We start from the raw sequence: 22,580 nt of genomic DNA on the forward strand, positions 1-22,580 counted from the left end.
GGAACTCCTTGGGTTCCAGCTCAGAACTATTTCCCATAAAGCAGTGGTTCTCAAACTGTGGGTTATGACTCTCGTAGGAGATCAGGAGGAAGGAGAGGGAGCTCTGAAAGGTTTAATGGCAAATTATTGCCTCTGGACAATGTGTGCAATGTCTATGAAATACAGGTTGCTCGGTAATGCTATATTTTTATAAATACTAAACAAAAATAAAATATAAACTTGTTCAGAATTGACTGGTTTTATGCTGAGAAGGAGGAACACAGAACAGAGTTATTGCAGTTTTCAGGACCCATCGGAAGTTTATAGATAGAGCCCACTTCAGGAAGTTTGAGAAGCACTGCTATAAAGCAAACATTTTTATCCCAACCTCTCTCATAAATTTATTTATTAGTTCCTATTGCCTTTATTCTCGCCAGTCTTCACTTAAAAATGGGATGTGAACCAATTAAAGAATGTTTATTTAATAATAATGTAATCAACATTAAGTATAAATATTTTTGTATGTTATCCAAATGAAAGAGGTATATAAAGGAAACATGAACTATCTTGTGTGTGTTTGGATACGCGGGTGTACAGTGTTGTCAAATCGCAGCCGACTTATGGCAACCCCAGCAAGGGGCTTTCAAGTTAAGTGAGAAGCAGAGATGATTTGCCATTGCCTTCTTCTGTAGAGTTTTCCGTGGAGGTCTTCCCTTTCAAGTACTGACCCTGCTTAGCTTCCGAGATCTGACAAGATTGGGCTATACCATGTTGCTTCCCTCCCAGTGTGAGTTTTCAACCTAATAAATTTTACCAGTTCTTGGTAGAAGAAAAAAACATACAACCCCCCAAAACAGAAAAATGTTTTCCTAACACTCCATTGACTAAAACGGCCTCAAATAAACAGCTGAAGAGTAATGCCATAGAATCTACCCTCCAAAGCAGCTATTTTCACCCCAAAGGAACTGATCTTTATAATTTGGAAATTAGCTGTATTTCTGGGAAATATCCATGTCTTATCTGGAGGTTGGTAGTCCTAGTACATATCAAAGATGAAACTGAAGGTAAGATGCTCTAACTAGTTACACTTCACCAAGATTATTGTGTATTGTGAAAATAAGCATATTGGATAGGGCTTATATTGTTATTTCATGTGATCTTTTTAATGCATTGGTAAGTCTCCTATCTGTGCTTTTAGTTCTCAATCCCCCACTTTATTCTACTGCACAATGTAAGACAAACTTATGGGCATATTCCTCCCCTCTTCTACTACTGAGTGAAATGCAACTGAGTATTAGGATTAATTTATTCCTCTGGGTGATAACATCAATTTAAGAGTAGGCTGGTATACAGTTAAGTATAGTACTGATTAGATGCTTAACAACATGAACTCAACATTGAACAGAACAAATCGTCTGGATGCATCAAAAATAGAAAAATTAAATTTTTAATAAGGTTATCTATACCATTGTAACAGTATTTATGTACAGTTTACATTTAATGTTTCTGCTGGTCGCTTCTGTTTGGGGGAGAAGAAGTGAATCCCGTTATACTAAAGGAACAACTATGGAATATACTGTTGCACAGCATATCCCCCCCTTGGCTACTACAGCCAAACACTATGCATAACAACTCAGATGTCCCAAGGAGTTCAATGGATCTTACTCCCAAGAATGTCTGCATAAAACTATGGTCTTAGAGGAGATTCCTATGCAAGTTGCAGTGAGAATAAAAACTGCATGTTAACAGTGCTCAATGGATCATGTCCACAGAAACTCATTATTTTTTCTTTATGGCTTTCAGAACTCAGCATCTACAGCATTGACTGAGAAGTTCTTACTGAACAATCCGTTCCTATGAAAGTAAGTTATGCTTCATGTAAATCTAACCAGACATATGATCCCTAAGTTTTTCTTACAGATGTGTCCTGCAAACACAAACAAGTTCTTGCAGCCCTGTGATGCAATCCAGAGAAAGTTAGGTGTGCCTAGTTCCCGCTGAAGTCACTTTGATTTAAGACATTCAAGCTACAACCTTATGCCCTTTTACTTGAGGAATAACTCCTACCGAATATAGTGTAACTTGCTTCTGAGTAAAAATGCTTAGGATCAGGATATAAGTAAATGCTTACACTCTAAAAATTTGGGCTGCAATCCTACCAGTCTTGGAAGAACATGTAGGGAGAGGGGCTGGTTTAGGATTACGATCGTTTGCTCCTACACAAGCCTAGCAAACAACAAGGATGTTTTAAGGGAAGAACTATAGCTCAGTGGTAGAGCATCTGCTTTGCACGAAGAAGGTTCCAGGCTCAATCCCCAGCATCTCTAGTTAAAAGGATCAGGTAACAGATGATATGAAAGCCTCCTACTGAGACCCTGGAGAGCTGCTGCTGGTCAGAGAAGATGATATTGCTCTTGTCAGACCAAGGATCTGAGTCAGTAGAAGCCAGCTTCATGTGTTAACGCTTGTCTAACAGCAAGAATCGCTGAACTGTGTGGGACTTGTGGACAAAGGTTGCTATGGCATGCCTAATTTTCTCTGAATCAAGCCTGCTTAAAACGGCTTGCATTTCTGGAAGTCTGTGTCAACAGCTGTGTTTTAAAGTTAGGAATGGTCCTCTCTTCCAGCTGCATTTAAACTTTATAATTTTCACAGCCTTTGAAGTTAGAGGGCCCGAAAGGGACAGTCAAAGAAAAACATGCAGAAGAAGAATGGATAGCATGAGATATTTCATGGAAACAAAACGTCTGCCTCCAGCAATCAGGCAACTGTTTGCCTGGACTTCCACAAATATCTTTGTTTGGAAAAGCAACTCCCTTCCTCAAGTCAAAATAGAACAAAATCTACCACCAACACAATAATTATACATGACCTAAATTTAAATAAAACTGCACAAAGGCCAATGGAGGCTAACAGGGTGTTTCCTAAATTTATTAAAAAGGATTCCTTCTTGGTCTCCAAACACTACCCTTCTACATCTCAAGCAGAATATTTAACAGATGACAACCATTTGTTTCCGAATGAATGGCCAAAAGGTGGAACAGGATTATTATCAATGCTCTTTCCTATTCCCTGAGGCATCACACATTACAACAAATGTGTACATAAAGAACATTTTATATGTATGTCTGAAAATGCAATGTACACATATTATGTGTACATTGTGACAGGCCTTTTCTACCAACTATGGGGACCACACAGCTTTCTTATGGTTTTGGGGAACCAAGTTTGTTTTAAACTGTAAACCTTCCCTTCAGTTACAAGATGTTCTTAATGTAGCAAGTGTAAAGGCATTGGGTTTGCTGCCATGAGGTAAGTTTTGTGGTGAGCGAGTAGAACTCGGAGATCACTGAGGCAGGAGTTGTCTGTAAATAACAAAGAAGACATATTTAGTTACAGGTTGGTTTTAAAGAACAGATCAACAGCACAGGTCCCCAGGTAGTCAAAGAAGAAACCTGGCTGAGGCACATAAGCTAGCTATGGCTTCAGTGTCGTTTGAATTCTCCTTACAAACAGGTGTTCACTGATTATCCCAGGTTGGCTCCTTTCACACACACACACACAGGATTCCACCCACACCAGACTGCCTTTTCCCAAGTCAGACTAAACGGTACAAGGCCTGCTCATCACTGGAGACAGGCCTAACAACTGGGTACTCTACTCTCCCAGGGGTAGGGTTAAACCACTCTGCCACATAAGCAAGCAGAGCTACCCTTCAAACTGTCTGCTCTTTTGCTGAGGCAGACCCAAAGCTATCACCGCAGTCTTCCTGAGGCAGACCTGAACCCCATCCCATTGTGCTTCCTTCCCATGTTCCATCCCCGTCTGAAAAGTGATTGGACGCTGGAGACTGTAAGCGCACCTGTTTGTGGTATATAGGGGTCCGCTGGGAAGGCTCAGAAACATATCGGTCACCCCAGCTTTACTGCCTTTTCAAACCTAGTATGTTTCTGTGGATGAGCTTTGCTCACACTGAGTGCCTAGTTGATCATTCTAGAGACAGCAAAGGAATCTTATTAGGTCATGAGCCCAGAGATTCTCTGTCTTCCTCAGCACAGGTGGCTTAGCTGACTGCTGCAAGTTTTCTTGGGCGTTCCTCAGCTCACCCACTCTCTTCTCAGAAGCTGCCTTGTACAGGGAGGAGGAGGAAAGGCTGTGAGATAAAAGGGTCCTGTCTCCTAGCAGAGGTTGGGAGGGAATTTTTCCCCCATCCCTACATTTCCACAAGCAGGATTACCCCAACAAAAGTGTTTTAGGCAATGGGACTTAAAGCAAAGACATTAAGCTGTCTTCTGTGCACACAGCTTGACCCTTCTCAGCCTACAAACAACCACAATAGGTGAAGACACAAAAGGAAAGTAAAACTTAGAACTCATATTCTGGTGCTAGGCCACAACAAGTGCTAAAGGTACACTTATTGTATGCATAAAAGTAAAAGACAGACACAAATATATTATGGAAAGAAGCAGGGTGGATTTGATTTAAATCACATCACAATTTAAATCACTAGTCAGTAACACTAGATTTAAATCATGGTTCTCTACATAAAGACTTGTGGTCTATTTTGCTCAAAAGGTTTCACTTTCATTTTTATGGCTTGCCTCTCCCTCCTCACCCTTAGCTCCTTGTGCAGATCTATTCCACTCTTGATAGTCATTGGTTTGTTTCTTAAAGTTAAGCTTCTTTTACACAATGTTTTAGTTGGAGGAGTTAGGAACAGATTGAACGATATGATTAAGGTCTTTTCCTCAACTCTGAATGTTTACTTTATAATGTTTTTGTTGTGAAGAAGAGGCATGTTATCTCTGCAGACACAAATTCAGTTTTGAGAACTGCAAAACCAAGCGTCTGTGATAATATCTTCCAGATAGAACAAGTGCCCAAAATAATCTTACAGAAACCTCTGGAAGAGCATGACATTGTGAATGGATTAATGGAATTCATTTACTCCCCCCCCCCAATTAAACATTGCATGAATATACAGCCTCATGCTATATAATTAAAAACTAATCCTTATTTAATGATGAATAACCTTTGGACTATAATGAAATGGATTTTGCCCCCAAAAGCATTTTATTTAAAAAACCCAATTTAAATAAAATATATGATTTTTTAAATTTAAATCATTTATTTTTATCCATTCCACAAAGACGCTAACCACATGCCAAGGATCCAACAATTCTTCAAGACTATGTGTACATGTCATTAAATCAACACATGGAACCCTAAGGTCCCTTGCAAGAGATCTTAACTTCCAATAGTTGTCTTTTCAATCAGCAAAGTCCCTAAATAGCATGAGTGTGTGTCAGTTTCTTTAACATAGTACAGATAGTGGCTGCTTATGTAACAAACTCAGCTAGCCCCAACAAGATGACAACATATTATGTTGTACAGAACACCTATAGATGGCCAAAATGCTGATCATACACACAAACATTTTGTTCTCCCCATTACAGCTACCACAATACTTGGTTCTGCGACCAACAAAATGTGGTGGCTCCTTTTACAGACTACACACAGCACCACATATTTAGATGCATAGACTCATTCCATGATAACATCAGGGCATGAGGGAAGGGGTGTCACCACAATCCATAAGTGTTCTTCTTAGGAGATTTACAGAAACCAATAGGCCTATCTGTGATTGACGGTTGCATTCTAAGGAGTTGTCCTGGTCATAGAACCCCTTGATTGACTGGGCATTCTAATAGAATTCTGAGAATGGCAGTTGGAGGTTCGGACAGTTGAGAACTGGCAGTTGACAGAGAGAGGTTAACAGGCAGAGCTTGGAGACAGCAGTGTGAGGGGCAAGCTCTCTGGTGGAGGATTATCCTCTGGAGTGAAAAGGAACACATTTGGGTTTTAGATCAGGAAGGATCCATAACCAGTTACCTAGGGAAATAGCTCTAAGGTTGACTGAGTGATCCCTAAGAGTTTAACGGGAAATAACTTTGGTGAAAGGAATGATCCCAGGCCAGTTTAAAGGAGAAACTGGGGGAGTGTGTTAATGTTCCTAACTCCTTCAACTAAAACGCTGTGTAAAAGAAGCTTAACTTTACGAAACAAACCAATGACTGTCAAGAGAAAGCACTCTCAGTAGAAAATAAAAGTTGTATGTGAACCACCTTGATACATTTGGAAATTACAATTGATCACTTGCACATAATCTTCTCAAGTTCCTCAATTCTGGTACTAACCACATTTCTGTTATGAAGCTTTGCTAACCTAACTTCTAAATCCTCCCAAAAAGACAAATAAAACCTTTTTTAGTTGTACTTCAAAAAGCCTCTCAAGTGCCATATGTTTCTGACCTTTTATAGAAAATAAGGGATCCAGCATAATTAGTGGCAATGGTGTCATAACAAGTTATGTCTTAACAGAGAAAGTGAGGGTTGGTGTGTGTGAGAACAAAATTTAAAAAATTATTAAAACAAGAGGAGTAATGTCATACTATCTTTCACATGAAGAATGCTCAGAGAGCACGCTAATCCGTACTTTCCTCATCAGGAAAGTTGTAGGCTACAGTGAAACCTGTTCTCTCAAGGGTCTGTCACTTAAGTCCAAGACACATTAAAGGCTCCATTAGATAATTTTAGAGAAGTTAATTCATATTTAGTTAAACACTGCATGAATTTCAAGTTTCTAACAAGTCTGTGCAGCACATAAACTAGCAGATTTAGATTTTCAGAGTAAGTGAGGCGAAGACCAGAACAGTGCGTCCTCTTTTTCGCCCAATCCTGAAAAACCTTTACAGGCACTGCAAGAGAAGCCATCACTTCAAGCTGCAGCTTTGTTTACAGGTAATTAAAAGACAGCGCTAACTGCTCCAACCATCAAATCAAACTTCAGTGCTTCGCTATAGAATATGTAGAGACCTGTCTTTTATTTCCTTTTAGATTTTAGACATAGTGCAATCCTTGGAAATACAAATAAAAGGGGGGGGGGAGAGAGAAGCCTCCTCTCAGCTATTTGGTTGCACAGAAGTAAAGGTACACCCAAATGAGATTCCCCATCACAACTTACCAATACAATTAGAAGTAGTGTTGGTTTTTATATGCTGACTTTCTCTACCATTTAAGGGAGACTCAAACCGGCTTACAATCTCCTTCTCTTCCCCTCCCCACAACAGACACCCTGTGAGGTAGGTGAGGCTGAGAGAGCTCTAACAGAGCTGTGACTTGCCCAAGGTCACCCAGCTGGCTTCGTGTGTAGGAGTGGGGAAACAAATTCAGTTCACCAGATTAGCCTCCGCCACTCATGTGGAAGAGTGGGGAATCAAACCTGGTTCTCCAGATCAGACTCCACTGCTCCAAACCACTGCTCTTAACCACTACACCACGTTGGCTAATCACTAAACCAGTCACTATGCCTACTCTGCCACGATTTACCATGGGCACCCTGTTCCACCTTCAGAATTCTAGAGGAACAGGCTGAAAATCTTGCACCTTGTCTTATTCAAAGAATTAAAGTAGACTACAGTCAAAGATGCTATGGAGGTAATACCAGTGTAGATGGCAACTTCCTTGCACCCACCCTTTTGTTATGGTACCATTTGTAGCAAGACTGAAAATAAGGACTGCATGTGCCCTAGGCCTACAGCAGCCAGAGGTAAACCAGGCAACAACAACAACAAAAAGTTATCTCTACAGATGGCCAGCAAGATGGTGCTGCACCAGCATCTCCAAAGAGAAAAAGCAGCATTCGTCACTGGAAGAGATACTCTTGATTTTTTCCCCTCCCTTACTGCTTGGAGCATCCCATGTGAAGTGACAGTCTATAAAGCTCCCATGACAGACTGCACATTACTAATGATGCTTGGAGGAATGGCATGGTGCCAACTGATCACATGCGCCTTAAAACAAAACAAACAAACAGCAAACCAGTTGCAAACCAGTTTTTCAGCAGGAAATGGAAGCTAATGCTGGTGTTCAACTACTCAGTGAATCATCAACATATATAAACAACTTTAAAGTTTATTTCACTGTTTCAAAGAAAATTGGCTGATTTGTCTCTGTAATTAGCAGAAGCGTCGTGACTGTTGATGAAAAATTCCAAACAGATAAAAGGAAGTATTTCTTCACACAATGCACAGTTAAATTGTGGAACTCCCTGCCCCAGGATGTGGTGATGGCTGCCAACTTGGAAGGCTTTAAGAGGGGAGTGGACATGTTCAAGGAGGAGAGGGCTATCCACGGCTACTAGTCAAAATGAATACTAGTCATGATGCATACCTATTTTCTCCAGGATCAGAAGAGCATGCTTATTTTATTAGGTGCCGTGGAACACAGGCAGGATAATGCTGCTGCAGTTGACTGGTTTGTGGGCTTCTTAGAGGAACCTGGTTGGGCACTAAGTGAACAGACTGCTGGACTGCTGGGCCTTGGTTTGATCCAGTGCGGTTTTTCTTATGTTCCTTGTTGCTGTTCTAGTGAAATTGATGTTTTAAAAATACACTGAAAGTAATGAACTGACTACGTATTTTTAACTGGTCACATACTCACTGCTAGGCAGAACAGAGTAATGTGACCAATAGTTCTCTTTCATAATGTAAGTGCCATCAAAGCACAATCAACTTCTGGTGATACCAGCAAGGGGCTTTCAAGGCAAGCGAGAAGCAGAGGTGGTCTGCCAGTGCCTTCCTCTGCAGAGTCTTCCTTGGAGGTCCAATTCCACAGAACAAGCCAGAGAACTAGACTGCTATTAATTTAACATCAGTGTCCTAGCTGCTGTATAAACACAGAAGAAAAAGAGTTGGTTTTTATATGCCAACTTTCTCTACCTTTTAAGGAGAATCAAATTAGCTTACAATCTCTTTCCTTTACTCTCCCCACAACAGACACCTTGTGAGGTAGGTGGGGCTGAGAGACTTCAGAGAGAACTGTGACTAACCCAAGGTCATCCAGCTGGCTTCACATGTAGGAGTGAGGAAACCAACCCAGTTCACCAGATTAGAGTCCGCAACTCATATGGAGGAGTGGGGAATCCAACTCAGACCTCCAGGTTTGAGTCCACCACTCCTGACCACTACACTACGCTGGCTCTCTGCCAAGCATGTTTTTTTCAAAAAGTTAAAGGTTCAGAGTAAGCCTTACAGAAGTTGATGTCAAGGAGGAACCTGAAATAAAATGAAATAGCTTGGTGAAGCTCTCCATCGTATGTAAAGCAACATGTAAAGAAACATGGAGATAAGGGAAAAGACAAAAGTCCAGGTGGGTAGATGAGCATACGAAGAAGGAACTAAAGGTGCTAAGAATAGAATCTGAGATTTAAGGCCAGCTGCCACATAGAAAGTACTTTGCTGATTCCTCACTATAGGCATACACATCTGTATGGCAAACGTAATAGGTAGCTCCATTGGTCCACAGAAAAATCCAACAATAAAAGCCACATAACACCTTCTATGAATGCCAACTAAAAACAACACAACACATTGTGCAAGCTTTTCAGTTTCCAAGAATTCTCCATCACTCTGGATATTAAAGGAAACAAGAGGGAGAAGAGCTGTCAGGGTTTCATAGCATGCTGTATAGAGAGCTTTACTGATTTCAATGGGCGCAGGTGCAACAAATATCAAGTATCACCCTTAGCATGCTGGGAACAAGCAGCAAAAAAAAATAGAAGCCACCCAACTAAAAGCAAGACGAAGTATCCCTGAGCCCACTGAAACGAGGCACGTAAACCAAAAGAGCAACATGTAAGACTGTCAACATCAACAGAGAGGCGAGGTCAGATCATCAGAAGAGAAAATGATCTAGGTTGTTCTTCAAACAAGATCTACCATACAATTATAAGCCGGGTAGTTTCCAAACCATCATATGGAGCACAGAAGATGCATGGCTTTTGAGCAATTTGGCAACCCTTCCTTCGAGGTAGTGGTACACCATAAAATACTGGTATCGCTTAAACTTTGCACAATTCCTCATTTCAAATGGTCAAATAATAAACAGCCTCATGTGTAGACCTCTAAAGATTTGCTTTGGGTACACACATACTATTTGGTAAGTGGTTGTAGCTGATTACAGATAGCCGCTTCAAAGCCAGCCCTCAGGCATGATTCATACATTTAGCAGATTGAGGTGGTAGATTTCACCACAGCAGAACTCAGAGGTGGTATGGTTATGGTGTGAACTATAGCACTTCAGAGCATAGGTGGAAGATTGTATTTATAATACTGTATACAGAGACTATAGAAACAACCCCTGGAAAGTAGAAAACTAATGCAAGGGGCAAATTTGGCTACAATCTTGCTTAGTTGTGCTAGTTGCATACGTGTGAACGTTCAAAAATGATATAGAATGTCTGCAGCATCTACCACTACAGGACTTTTTCACCCTATTCTGCTACATGCTTTGGTCTGCTTCATACAACACCCTGCCATGAGTCAAGGAGAATTTTAATCTCTGGATTTCCAATCAGGAACAGATATTCTCCTTACAAACAGGACATTTCAGACAGGCAGTTAAATACATGCTACAGAAGGTTGCCATGGTAAACAATAGCCCATACTCACCTGCTAACTATCAAAGGCCATTAACTAATAAGCACTATGTTACAGCCAAGAATGGACTATCTTTGTGAAATTATTAACTTAAAATATTGGTTCCCCACTTGTAATCCCAAGGGACCCAATACAGCTTCTAACAGTACAAAATGGACAAATATTTATACAGCTCCATATAACAAGAGGTGGTGTTTTTTTTTTTTTGTATAAGCATTTATAAAGTAACTGGACAACCAGCTGGCACACTCTGTGAGCTCTGGAACTTTGTCAGCAGGCTAATAAGTGAGCCAGGTTTATTTCATACAAAGCATACTAAGAACTTCCATACTTTTAGTTAGATGAGCTTGGCAGGTTCATCAGCAGCATTTACTCCAGCCATTCACTCCCAAGACATTGTAAATGGGGCCAATTGCAATTTTGGGGTTGGTTTTTTTTACCTTTTAAATGCTTCAGCAGGGTTCCTCTCACACTCTCCAGGCTGCAAGAGGCTTTGAACAGCAGGGTCTCTCAGTTTGTCCTCATAACCTGGAATCAGCCCGCTGCGCCCGATCTGGGCCACCAACCCTCGGATAAACCCTCCAACGCAGAGCGTGTCTGAATCCTGAGCCCGGCAAAAGTGGAAGGCCAGGGCATGATGTTGCAAACCTCTCTGCAGACTGGCAGGTGAGCTTGGCCACAGTAACTCAGTCCAGAGGGCTGTCTTTCCACTTCCGGGCCCTCCTACCAACAACACGCCCCAGGCGGTACCCTTTCCAGGGATGACGCAAGCATTGGTACCAGAATTGAGCACAATGGATGGTTTGCTGGCAGAGCTGTTGCTGCAGCTTGTCTTCTCCTGGAGGCAGTGCTGGAGCTTGTGAAAAACCCACTCTCGGCAATAAAACTGTTTTCCTTGCAGCAAACTGGTCTGAGCCATCGTATGGGCTTTCTTCGGGACACGTCGGAAACCACAAGGAATCTTAAAGTTTCATTTTAAGAGAGATCCTTAAATCCAAGCTGATGCACATGCTGCACGGAACCCCATCACAGGACAATACTCTAAGCAAACTCTTCATCCCCACAAGTACAAAGTCAGTGGCGTCTCTCAAAGACAAGGGCCATCTCTCCCTCCAAAAGCTTGACAGCACGTGACACATCACAGCCCATCCAATTCAGAGGTAAAGCTACGTTTGACACCAAGGCTCAGCAATATTTTGTACATGGTGTGAAAAGTTGCTCAATGCCATGACTACATCTGCAGTTCGCAGGGCTGCAGATAACGGGGAGCTGAGATGCTATCGTGTAATATTCCCACACGTTTTTGTGCTCCACTAGATTCCAGTCATTCCAAAATGTTATATGAAAAAAGCTGCCCACATCATGATGAGACTTGTGACCACATAATACAAAGGGCTTCTTTTCCTGATGCGAATGCCGTTTGCTTTACAGGGATATGAATCTGCTTCACTTAGTGAGAACTGGGTTTGCTGAAGTTCACGGAAGCTTCTGTGGTCTGAGGAAGTCCTTCAGATGAGCGTTTAGCAGTAACATGAGATGGAACGCTGGGGTTTTTTGTTTTGTTTTTACATAGGAGATATTAGAGTGCTTTCCTTGAGACCCCGCTATTTCAGTAAAGTTCTTCAGGTATCTCAGCAGCAGGCATCACGCCACCCACTCTTGCTTCCCAAACCTGAAATTAAGCATCACCAAAAAGAAAACTGGTTACCAACACACTCAAGGGGATCCTATCATCCAGCAATTCAAACCACTTGTTGGAAGGCACACAGACACCATGAAACCAAGCAGTGGTACTCCTGATCTGGACTACGCGCCGAAGGTAAAGGTCCCCTGTGCAAGCACCGGGTCATTACTCACATCTTGAGGTTTACTAGGCAGACTTTGTTTCCCATCGCTTTCTCCAGCACGCTGAAACCAGTCCATTAATGGTTTGCTGTTCTGATACAAGGCAACAGAAAGCCTAATAACTAGCCTCCCAGGCTCCATCCCCCCAAAGCTTGACATAGGTACAGCAGGGAATCTATTTGACGGACATCCAACTGTGGGATTAAAAGTGACCTTGAAGCCTTAGGTCTCTTCCTCTCTTTCAGAAAACACAGATGCCTCCCCGAGAACCTTTCCATGCCCTTTGGCTTCCGCCCCCCCAGGCGAAAATCTCCCAATACCTACCCTTGATTATATATGCCAGGACTTCCCTACAGCTCCTGGCCGTCTTCTTTGTTCAGGGATGGGAAGCATTGGGAGATTCGGGAGCCTCCGGAGCCACGTTTCAACTTACCGTCCTCCGCCTCCCCCCTTCCTCTCCCCCCCCCTCGCATTGTTGCTGTGCGGCGTGCTGTTTCTGTCATCCGCTCGACCCCTTTCGGTTGGATCCGCATCAGCGGAGCCCTCCTTTCATTCGGCCGAGGCTTTTGTCTCCCGGTCGGCTAGGCTTCGCAGCCGACGAACCGGCCGGAGCATCTCCGCCCCGCCCGCCCCCGCCCCGATCCAAGGTCTTCCGGCTCCGGAGTCGGAACCCCCTTTCGGGTTGCAAGAGAGAGAGAGAGCAAGAAGCCGCCGACTCACCGAGGCGAGGGAGAGAGCTCGGTCCGCCTGCTTCCCGGATCCAGCGCTCCGGGCGCAGAGACACACGCCCTAGCCCCATCCCCCCCGCCGCCCGCCGCCAGCAGCACCACGGAGATCGCCCATAAGGGACGGCACGCACGCAGCGGCCGGCAGCACAAAGATCCAGGCGGCAGGAGCAGCGGCGGCTGGCCTCCCCCCCCCCGCCCCCCGATGCACTTGGTTTTCATGCCCCGGGAGGGGGGAGGGGGAGTCCCGTCCCGCCTCTCCCCCTCCCCGTCACTTCGCCCAACTCCAATCGCGCGCCTCCCTCTGCCCTCCCCTCCGCAGGGTTCAGGTTTCAAACATACACACCCAGGCTGGAATCCCCGCCTCGGGTCCCGGCTCTGTTTCCCCCCCTGTCCCCCTTTTCACCTTTGCCACTGGGAAGGCACGCCAGCGCCTCCTCGCACGAGACGGGGCGGCCGCGCTCGCTCGCTCGCGGCCGGCAGACCCGGCCGAGACAAAGCCGGGGCGCGCTCGCCCCCAGCCCCGCCGCCGGGCAGGGAGGAAGGCGCAGGGGAGGCACGCGGCGCGGCAAAGCCTCGGCGGGCGGGCAGGCGAACGAGCATGGGGGGGGGGGGGCAGGGGCCGGAGGCCGCGACCCCGGGCGGGGCCTCGGGAGCCAGTCCCGCCGGCTGCGGCGCAACTCAGGGCCGGGTCAGCGCGCGCGGGATCGGGCCACGCGCCGGGCAGGGCGCGAGCCCCGACTTGCCCGCGCTGCCCGGGCACTTGCAGAAGTCTGGAGCAACAACCCGGGCGGAGCCGGCGGCGCGCGAGAGTCGCCTCCGCCCAGCCTTCCCTCCAGCTGGACTAACACCCCCCCCCTCACCATCCCGCTATTCCTTAGTTACCTCCCGTTTCTGCTTCTCTGGACAAGGAGGCGGCTGCCCTCTCGTCCCCTCCCGCAGTCACTGGAGCCGCTCCCCCAAAGCGGGCGGGCGGGGAGAGAGGCGTGCCCGCCGCTTTCCCTTCGCCTTGTCCCCGGCCCTTCCCCGCAGGGCCAGTCTTCCGGCGCCTCCCCTTCCACAGCGCTGCGGAGCCGCGACAGTCGCCGGGAGCCCCTCTCCCCGCGGTCCCTCTCTTAACCTGCCTGATTAAGCCTCCCTTGGGCTCCTCCTGACGCTTGCCCCTCGGGCCACGCCCCCCGCTCTAGCCCCGCCCCCGCCATCTTCACTAGAAAGATGTTTGGGGGTATCTGTATGCGGGGGGGGGCGTGGCCTGGGGGTGGAGACGCTGCTTTGCGCCACCTGGAAGGAAAGGGCGCTGGGCCAGGAGGAAAACGGGCTGAGAGGGGGATGCTCGTGGTCCTTACAGTTCCTCCCTCACCGTTCCGTGTTTAGGACTTTGCCCTAGCTAGGGAGTCCGATCCTAGACGTGTTTGCTCAGAAGTAGATCCCACTTGTGTGCACCGCCCCCAAATGCCCCTCGGATTATAGCTGTGCGTTATTTCTATTTTAACTGAACTGGAGAACGAAAGCCAAAAGGCCTTTAAAAAAAAAAAAAACTCTCTGAAACTCTAAAATCTCCCTCCACGCAAAACATGCATCCCTGGTCCATAATACCACCCTAGTGAAAGGCGGGGGGGGGAGGGAGTTTTGCCCGTCTCGGCGGCTTTCTTCATTCCTCGGGCAATCTTAATATTAAGCATTGTTTGTAGATCACGTACAAATTTCAGCCCAGGATAAACTAAGAATCCAGGACTGGAACTTTGGTGCGTAGCCACATGTATCCACGACCTTTGATCTAAATCCAGCTGTGCAAACCCAGGTGAGGGCTTACCAGACCCATATTTCGAAACTACATCGTGGAAATATGCTGTGTATGGTCCTCAGAATAAAAAAAAAGAACTAGAGTTCTTCAAGCAGGGGAAAAACCCCGGGAGGGGGTTTCTATTCTACAATAAAATTTCCTTTGTATTGTTTACATCTGGCAACTCCACATGAAAAACAGAGACTCCAAATTCAACCAGCGCTCTGGCGAAGTTTGATGAGGTCGATCCGTAATGTTTTGTGCTCTCCTCGTCGCTGTGGGCGTGCAGTCAAGATCTCACACAGACTCCCATTGAGCGACACTGCCCTTTGTCCTCGGCTCCACAGCTGAGAAAGACCGGACTCTCTATTCCGGGTTATTTAGGATTCTAGTTTTCCAGGATGAGGTCGCCATCAGGAATTCCTCTGCGCCCAACTCCAGCGCTGAGAAGCAGCGGTGCACAACCTTCGTATCCACACTCTTTCTTTTACTGGTGTAGTGTCAAATTCTACACCCGCGTGAGAGACCGAATGTGCTCTCGCGCTGTTTCTGAGCATGCTCCAACATTTTGGAGCATGCTCAGTTCCGACACTGAAGCACCGATGAAGCTGTCTCTTCTTTCCCGATAACTGGCACAAGACCAGGACTGAGCTGTGCCATAGAGGAGCATGCATGTTTTGAAAGAACAGCTGCAAATGAAAAACGGGGGCTGATGAGGAGAAGGTACTGCTGTCAACTTCCAGTTGGAGATCTCCCAGAATTAAAACTGATCTCCAGAAGAAGAAGAAGAGTTGGTTTTTACACCCTGCTTTTCTCTACCTTTTCAGAGTCTCAAAGCAGCTTACATGTGGCACAGTGGGGAATCAAACTGGGTTCTCCAGATTAGAGTCCATCACTCCTAACCACTACACCCATGCTGGTTCCAGAATACAGAGATCGTCCACCCTGGAGAAAGCTGCTGCTTTGGAATGTGGACTGTATGGCATATCCCACTGAGGTCCCACCTCTCCCTAAATCCTGTCCTCCCCAGGCTCCACCCCCAAATCTCCAGTTATTTTCCAACTGGGAATTGGCAACCCTAGGCATCTGTCAAGCATTTTTAGAAAGCCAGGTGGGGCTTTCTGGGTTTGCTGTTAATATTGTAATGCTGACTGTGGCTTTATGCAAAGTACATAAATACAAATACAGTAGTTTGTAATCTGGAGATCAGTTGTAATTATGGGAGATCTCCACGCCCAACATGGAGGCTGGCAACCCTAGTGCCAGGAAAGGTGTTGGTGGTTGCCATGGCACCCAGATGTGCCATGTTGAGGACCCCCTTAGTGAGAGTGTTGCAATAGGATCTGGGAGGCCCAAGTTTGCTTTGAAAGCTTGCTGCGTGATCTTGGGCCAGTCACGCCTGATCAGCCTAACCTACCTGACAGGGTTGTTGGAAGGTAGGGTTGCCAACCTCCAGGTACTAGCTGGAGATCTCCTGCTATTACAGCTGATCTCCAGCTGATAGAGATCAGTGCACCTGGAGAAAATGGTCACTTTGGCAATTGGAAGTCCCTCCCTCTCCTCCCCAAGCCATGCCCTCCTCAGGCTCCGCCCAAAAACCTCCCACTGGTGGTGAAGAGAGACCTGGCAACCCTATTGGGTGGATAAAATAGAGAAGGGGAAAATGATATTGTAAGCCATTTTGGGGGTCTATGGTGAAGCATAACAGGCTATAAGTGAGTAAGTAAATAAATGAATAAGCTAAAGGTATGGCTTATCTGTGGAACTAAGAATGCAGCAATACTTTCAAGATAATATGTTCATGATGACAATACATGGCAATGTATTCTTTTTTTAGATTTGATGATGCAGCAGAAAATAATGTTTAGGGTTCTTATTTATGGAGATTTCAGGAAGCCATCATTGATTCTACATCAGAATAAAGTGGAGTCCTAAAGAATGCTGCTGTTGTACTCCACAATGGTATTGAAACTTGAAAAGCAAGAAGCTAGTTTGGTTAGTATGTTGCAAAGTACTTCATACTTCCTGTCATTACAACATGCAGAAATACAACAATAACATGTGTTTTTAAAAACTCTAAAAATCAATTTAATAACATGTGAAAAAAGATGCCAGCCCAAATTTGGCATCTTGTTAACTGTCAAGTTTTAACAGGTATTGATACTGAATATTACAATAAAAAGACATCTTCTAGCCAGTGTGAAGCAAGAAGCTTTTCCATAGTTGCAGAAGATCAATATTCTGCCTGCCCTGGAGATCCAAGTGAAATGTAACAAAAGGATAGATTCATACAACTGTGTTTTTCATGTGGTCATTACAGTGCTTTGTGAAAATGGCATCACAGATCAATAGTAGGTGAATGGTTGCCATCATTTACAGGCATGATTTTCACACAATGAGCATTTCAATTGGTGCTGTGATGTATACATATTACAACTCAGTAATACTAAAAACTAGAAAACTGGTCTGAGAAATTAAAATGAACCATTCTGGCAGATAACTCCTGCCGTACATTAACAACAGAGACAGGACAATGGTTAGCTGATTTAATTCATTGATTGCTGTTATAAGAAAGGAAGTGCCATACAGTAACAAACATACAGTGGAATTAACAGCTTGAGTTGCTTGAAGACACCCCCCCCCAAAAAAAAACAACCCTGGAGTTTATACTAGTTTTCCTAATATTTAACAGAAACTTTGACAAATTATGCATGATCCACATTCAAAATAATGTATAGCCACATTTAAACACATCCAGTATTATTTATTGCTTGGGTAGGTACCCCCTCTCTTCAGAGACAGCCAGTTTTTCAACTCTAATTAACCAGTTCTAACTATAGCCCCATCCCACATGGTTTTTATCCATATAGGTCCCATGATCCCCAACATAGCCTTTTGGGTCATCAGAGGGGACCCCGCTTCCCCTTTACAACCCATAATCTCTAGAGAGTTGGGGAGAGATTTAGGAAGGGGGTTACAATTTCCAGAAACAGCTATTTTAGTGCATGCATATCCTCAGTATTTTATTTATTTTCCATTTTACTTTATTTGTATCCCACCATTCTCCCCAATGGGGACCCAAAATGGCTTACATCATTTTCTTCTCCACTGTTTTATCCTCACAACAGGTAGGCTGTGCAAAGTACACAACTGAGAGCATGTGATGGGCCCAAGGTCCCCCAGCAAGCTTGCATGGCAGAGTTGGGATTTGAATCTGGGTAATAATCTGTTTTTAAATAACCTGGGTAAACCTGGGTAATAATTTGTTTTTAAATAGCCCCAAGGCAAAATCAGGACAGTGGTTTGCCAAGGAATGACCCTGGTAAATGAGGGCATCTGGATCAGGTGGTATTAAACTCTCTTTTTTTTAATCCCACCCCCAAAATTAGGGAGTTGGAAAGAGGAGAGTGTGTCTGGCTGAGTGAAGCTGTGGCAAAGAGCAGCTTAAAGATAACTGGAAAGAAAAGTCAATTTGTAACAAAAGATCCCAAATGCTGGAATGGGGAAACAGTTCAAAAGTTCAATGAAAAAGGAACTTTGTAACTTCTACCTGTCTCTTCAGTGTTATGTTCAAACCATAAATAAAAGTTAACTTCTTGTTTGTTTAACCCTGTGGACTGGTTGTCTCATATAATGGGTTTGAATAAATGATGGCAGCGTGTGAATGGAACAGTGTTTGAGTCCCTAACCCCTATAACTCTCTGCAGGGTTTGAGTGAGGGGTGATTGTTAAATGGGGCTGGGCTACCCTATCAGCTGATGGCTTTGTGAGTGAGAAAGAGGGCTTGTCAGGTGAAATGGCCATGGTTCTCTATAGAAGCAAGAAGGGTAGCAACCCGTGAAGGCCTGACCTGCTTGTAACCCTGAACCTGAGAGAGAGAGAGAGAGAGAGAGAGGGGATGTGGAGGGTGGTAGGAACTCTGTGTGAGTAAGAAAAAGGGGTGTCACATCATCTTATAACTGAGGGGAAGGTTTACAGTTTAAAACAAACCTGGTCCCCCAAAATCCTAAGAGACTGTGTGGCTCCCCTCGATTCCAAGAAAAGGCCTGTCACAGGAGCCCTTGCCATACTATCTTTAAAGAGACCTGAGGACCACCAGGGAAGCAATATTGGCTTGGATCTGGTGGTGTGCAAGTAGAAACATCATTTTAACACAGTTCCTCTTGTGCAAGATCACATGCAACACCTACAACTATCTGCCCTATACATCGTCGTGTCCAGAAACTGGTTGAACAAGATCTTGTGCAAGCAGAAATATGAGTGTGGTTACAAGAAGTCTAACATAGCACCAGTTGTAATGCAGACTTTTCCTTGCATTCCCACATGTGCAAGAGCTCTAGCACAAGCAGGAATTTTGTGCTTGAGCTAATCTATTGGCTTTTCCAGCTCCTTGTTGGCTATGGGGACAATTAGAGGTGGGAGATGACACCAAGGAATGGCAGCAATTTTGTTGAGCCAATACTGAGCATGAATAGTGCTAAGTGCCTCCCTTATGCAAACAGTTCCCCCCAGAATGAATTGCTCATGTAATATTGTGGAGCTATTTAAAGTCAATATAAGAGTAACTTGGGTTGCACTTACCAGTTTTCAGCAATGATGCCCTACATTTGTATATAAAAAGAATACAGGCTCTTAAGGAGATACCCACACATTTCCCCATGTGGGCTGTAAATGTCTGTATGGCTGACAGCTTGCAGGTACATAAAAATGGTATGCATAAAAACAGCCCTTGCCTGCTCTGTCATGAGCAGCACATCTGTATGCACATAATAAGATTTTCAATACAGACTTTGAAATTGCTTTCTCAAGTTAAATTTATTAATTAGCAAGCTTAATTAATTAAAGTCATACTCTACAACACTGTGAAGTGTAGATTTTTCTGAGATTAATATTTCTAAGGAATTAAGCACATTTTCTAATGTCAGGCTCTATTTATACAACCACAGAAGCAAACAGCAAGGTTTTTTGCACTTTACATGCTATTTCAGAGTACTGGTTGAGTGTTCTACGTCTGAATCCTCTCCCATGGGGAAAAACTGCCGCCATGAATATTCATATAAGAGTGAATAACTTACTCCTGATATTATTTTTTTGTATAGATGGGGTTTTGTTTCTTACAGAGTAGTGTCCAAGTAAGCCTTTCCTATAGTCCCTCAGCACACCTGCAGCCCCCCAAACCAGGTAAATAATGCAGCCCAGGTCTGTTTTAGGTCAGGGAAATGGTGCAAGGGGGAAGGTTGAAGCCCCTCCCCCATGCCATGGTGCTGATCTGAATACAGGTCCTGCCGTGCTTGGGAACTTAATACCTAGCAACTGCCATGTGATTATGACGGTATGAGAACAGAATTGGGGGACCCAGACCCAACTTGTGGCAAAATGTCATGTCTAGTTTGATCCTAGGACTGCAAATGAACTTACCTAGGCATATGACGACAGACGGCTCCTCCTGAAGGGAAACCCGAGAGAGAGAATTGAAAGGAGGGATTAGTAGCTGTTGTTTTCCTTCCCAAATTTGAAGCCTTATTTATTCCCATCCAGGCCCAACCAATTACAAAAGAGTTCTTAAGATTACACTGTTAGTCTGGTCTTTTTTTAGTGTTGTTTTCCATGGATAGTTGTACTCCTTCAGACTAAATCATGTAGTCAAGATGCTCACTCGTACATTCTATAAGATATCAATATTATATCCAAAATAGGTCCTCTCCCCTGATCCCAAAAGTGTATGGCGTTAGGACACCATCTCATGCTGTGCCCATTGTTATCCCACATTTAAGCATCAGAAATGTGCCTTTTCAAAGCTGAGCATGTGTGTAAGCTTCTTTAATATGCTCTAACATATGGCAGCTTTTTCTCCTGGTTCTTAGATCCTCTTTCAAGAATGTTTTTTCACAAGTTGTTTTCCTGACAATGAGAATGTGCAATACTCCATTCTTTTGTTCAGGTTGATCTTTAGCTTGCCTCGCTTCAGCTCAGTTCCCTTCACCTGATCAACAACATTATAGCCAGCATTTATACCACTTTGAATGACGAGAGTACAATTACTGCCTCATGTCATCATACTTGCCAATACAGAGGTAAGTCAAAGTTAATAATAAAAGCTAATACACTGGGAAACAGGTGTCACAGCTTAGCATGATAAAAATACCGAGGAAACACATGAATTCACACACTGTTAAATAACAGTATAAAATAATATAGGCTGGAAAGTAAAGTCAATTCCAACAAACCATTACAGAAAAGTGACCTTTCAAGTGATTTAGCAATAAATGTATTCAGTGTAAATCACTGTCGGCTAGAAATAGTCAAAAATTTAATTATGAGGGGAATATGCACTTATGGATAGCAAAATTGACTACAGTAAGGGCTAGACTCATCTCAAAATGTTGGAATGTATCCATGAGTCACTCCTACATACACCCTATATGTCCTCATATACCAACTAAAGTCTTCTGGTTCCCACGTTCTAACTGTTCCCTCACGGTGGCCTGATTGGTATCTATTGGAGCCTGCTCATTCTCTATAACAGCTCCCAGCTGGTTGTGAATGAACTCCTTGAGGAGATGAGGGGAAGCCATTTCTAGAAGGTTTAGGAGGTGCTATAAGGCTGTTTTAAAGCTCTCTTCATTTTCTATAAAGACAATTGCAAGTATACCCAGTGCTTGAGAAAAAATTGCAAACTATAGCACCTTGTGCGACCATATCACGCGTATCTTTAATTTTTGCTGCATGAAAGTAACATGCTTTGTATGACAAAACAAGGTTTCCCTCAATCAAAAAGAGAAAATATTTCATAGGATATTTTTTTCAGCGCTCCCTAAAATTTCCAATTTGTTTCCATTGGGAAAATTGAAAAGGTCCTCAGACTTTTACATGCTATCCTTTTTGCATGTGAAAAACCTCATCTTTAAGAAGCATTTTACTCCCTCTAAATCTAAAAATATTTCCTAGGAGTTTTGTTTTTCAGTGCTGCCCCAAATTTTCCACCAGATAAATGAGAAGGGTTACCAGGTCCCTCTTTGCCACCGGTGGGAGGTTTTTGGGGTGGAGCCTGAGGAGAGAGGGGTTTGGGGAGGGAAGGGGCTTCAGTGCCATAGACTCCAATTGCCAAAGCATCCATTTTCTCCAGATGAACTGATCTCTATCGGCTGGAGATCAGTTGTAATAGCAGGAGCACTCCCGCTAGTACCTGGAAGTTGGCAACCCTATAAATGAGGGGAAAGTTCTTGGGGAAAAAACCCAGGGAAAAAAACTCTTCATTTTTTTCTGGGCCTTCACATGTCTGAGTCAGACCATTAGTCTGTCAAGGTCACTATTGTCTACTTCAACTGGCTGCAGCTCTCCAGTGTCTCAGGTGGAGATCTTTTGCATCACCTGAAACTTGATTCTTTTAACTGGAGATGCCAGGAACAGAACATGGGGATTTCTGCATGCAAAGCAAGCAGATGCTCTACTGCTGAACCACAGTCCCTTCCTATCTCTGGTTAGGGCAGTGCATTTAGGATGTTACAGAAATATATTGGTTTAGACCTTTAAATGTCTCAGTGTCACCCAGTTACCCAGTGTAATTCAGAATAGTCCCAGAACTATGTTCTTTTAGAGAAGCAAATCATTTTTCAGCGGATTATTTTGATCCGTCCACATGAACACTGTGATATAATGGGATACAGTTATTCATGATCAAATACACTTAAAAAAAGGAGAACAAAGCAGATACTGTGTTTGTATTTATCTTCCATAATGTTCAAAAGAG

General features: G+C 44.1%; 1 protein-coding gene across 1 annotated transcript in view; it reads right to left on the reverse strand.

Annotated features, from left to right (window-relative positions):
- Positions 1 to 11,480, reverse strand: part of ANKRD50 (ankyrin repeat domain containing 50) — a 52,599-nt gene extending 41,119 nt beyond the window's left edge. Inside the window, exon 1 of the mRNA XM_056855359.1 lies at positions 10,918 to 11,480. Within this exon, the coding sequence (XP_056711337.1) occupies positions 10,918 to 11,396 (479 nt within the window). The 5' untranslated portion in view covers positions 11,397 to 11,480. The remainder of the gene's footprint in view (positions 1 to 10,917) is intronic.
- Between the last annotated feature and the right edge of the window lie 11,100 nt (positions 11,481 to 22,580).

The sequence above is a fragment of the Euleptes europaea genome, chromosome 9, assembly GCF_029931775.1.
Source record: "Euleptes europaea isolate rEulEur1 chromosome 9, rEulEur1.hap1, whole genome shotgun sequence".
Classification (NCBI taxonomy): Eukaryota; Metazoa; Chordata; class Lepidosauria; order Squamata; family Sphaerodactylidae; genus Euleptes; species Euleptes europaea.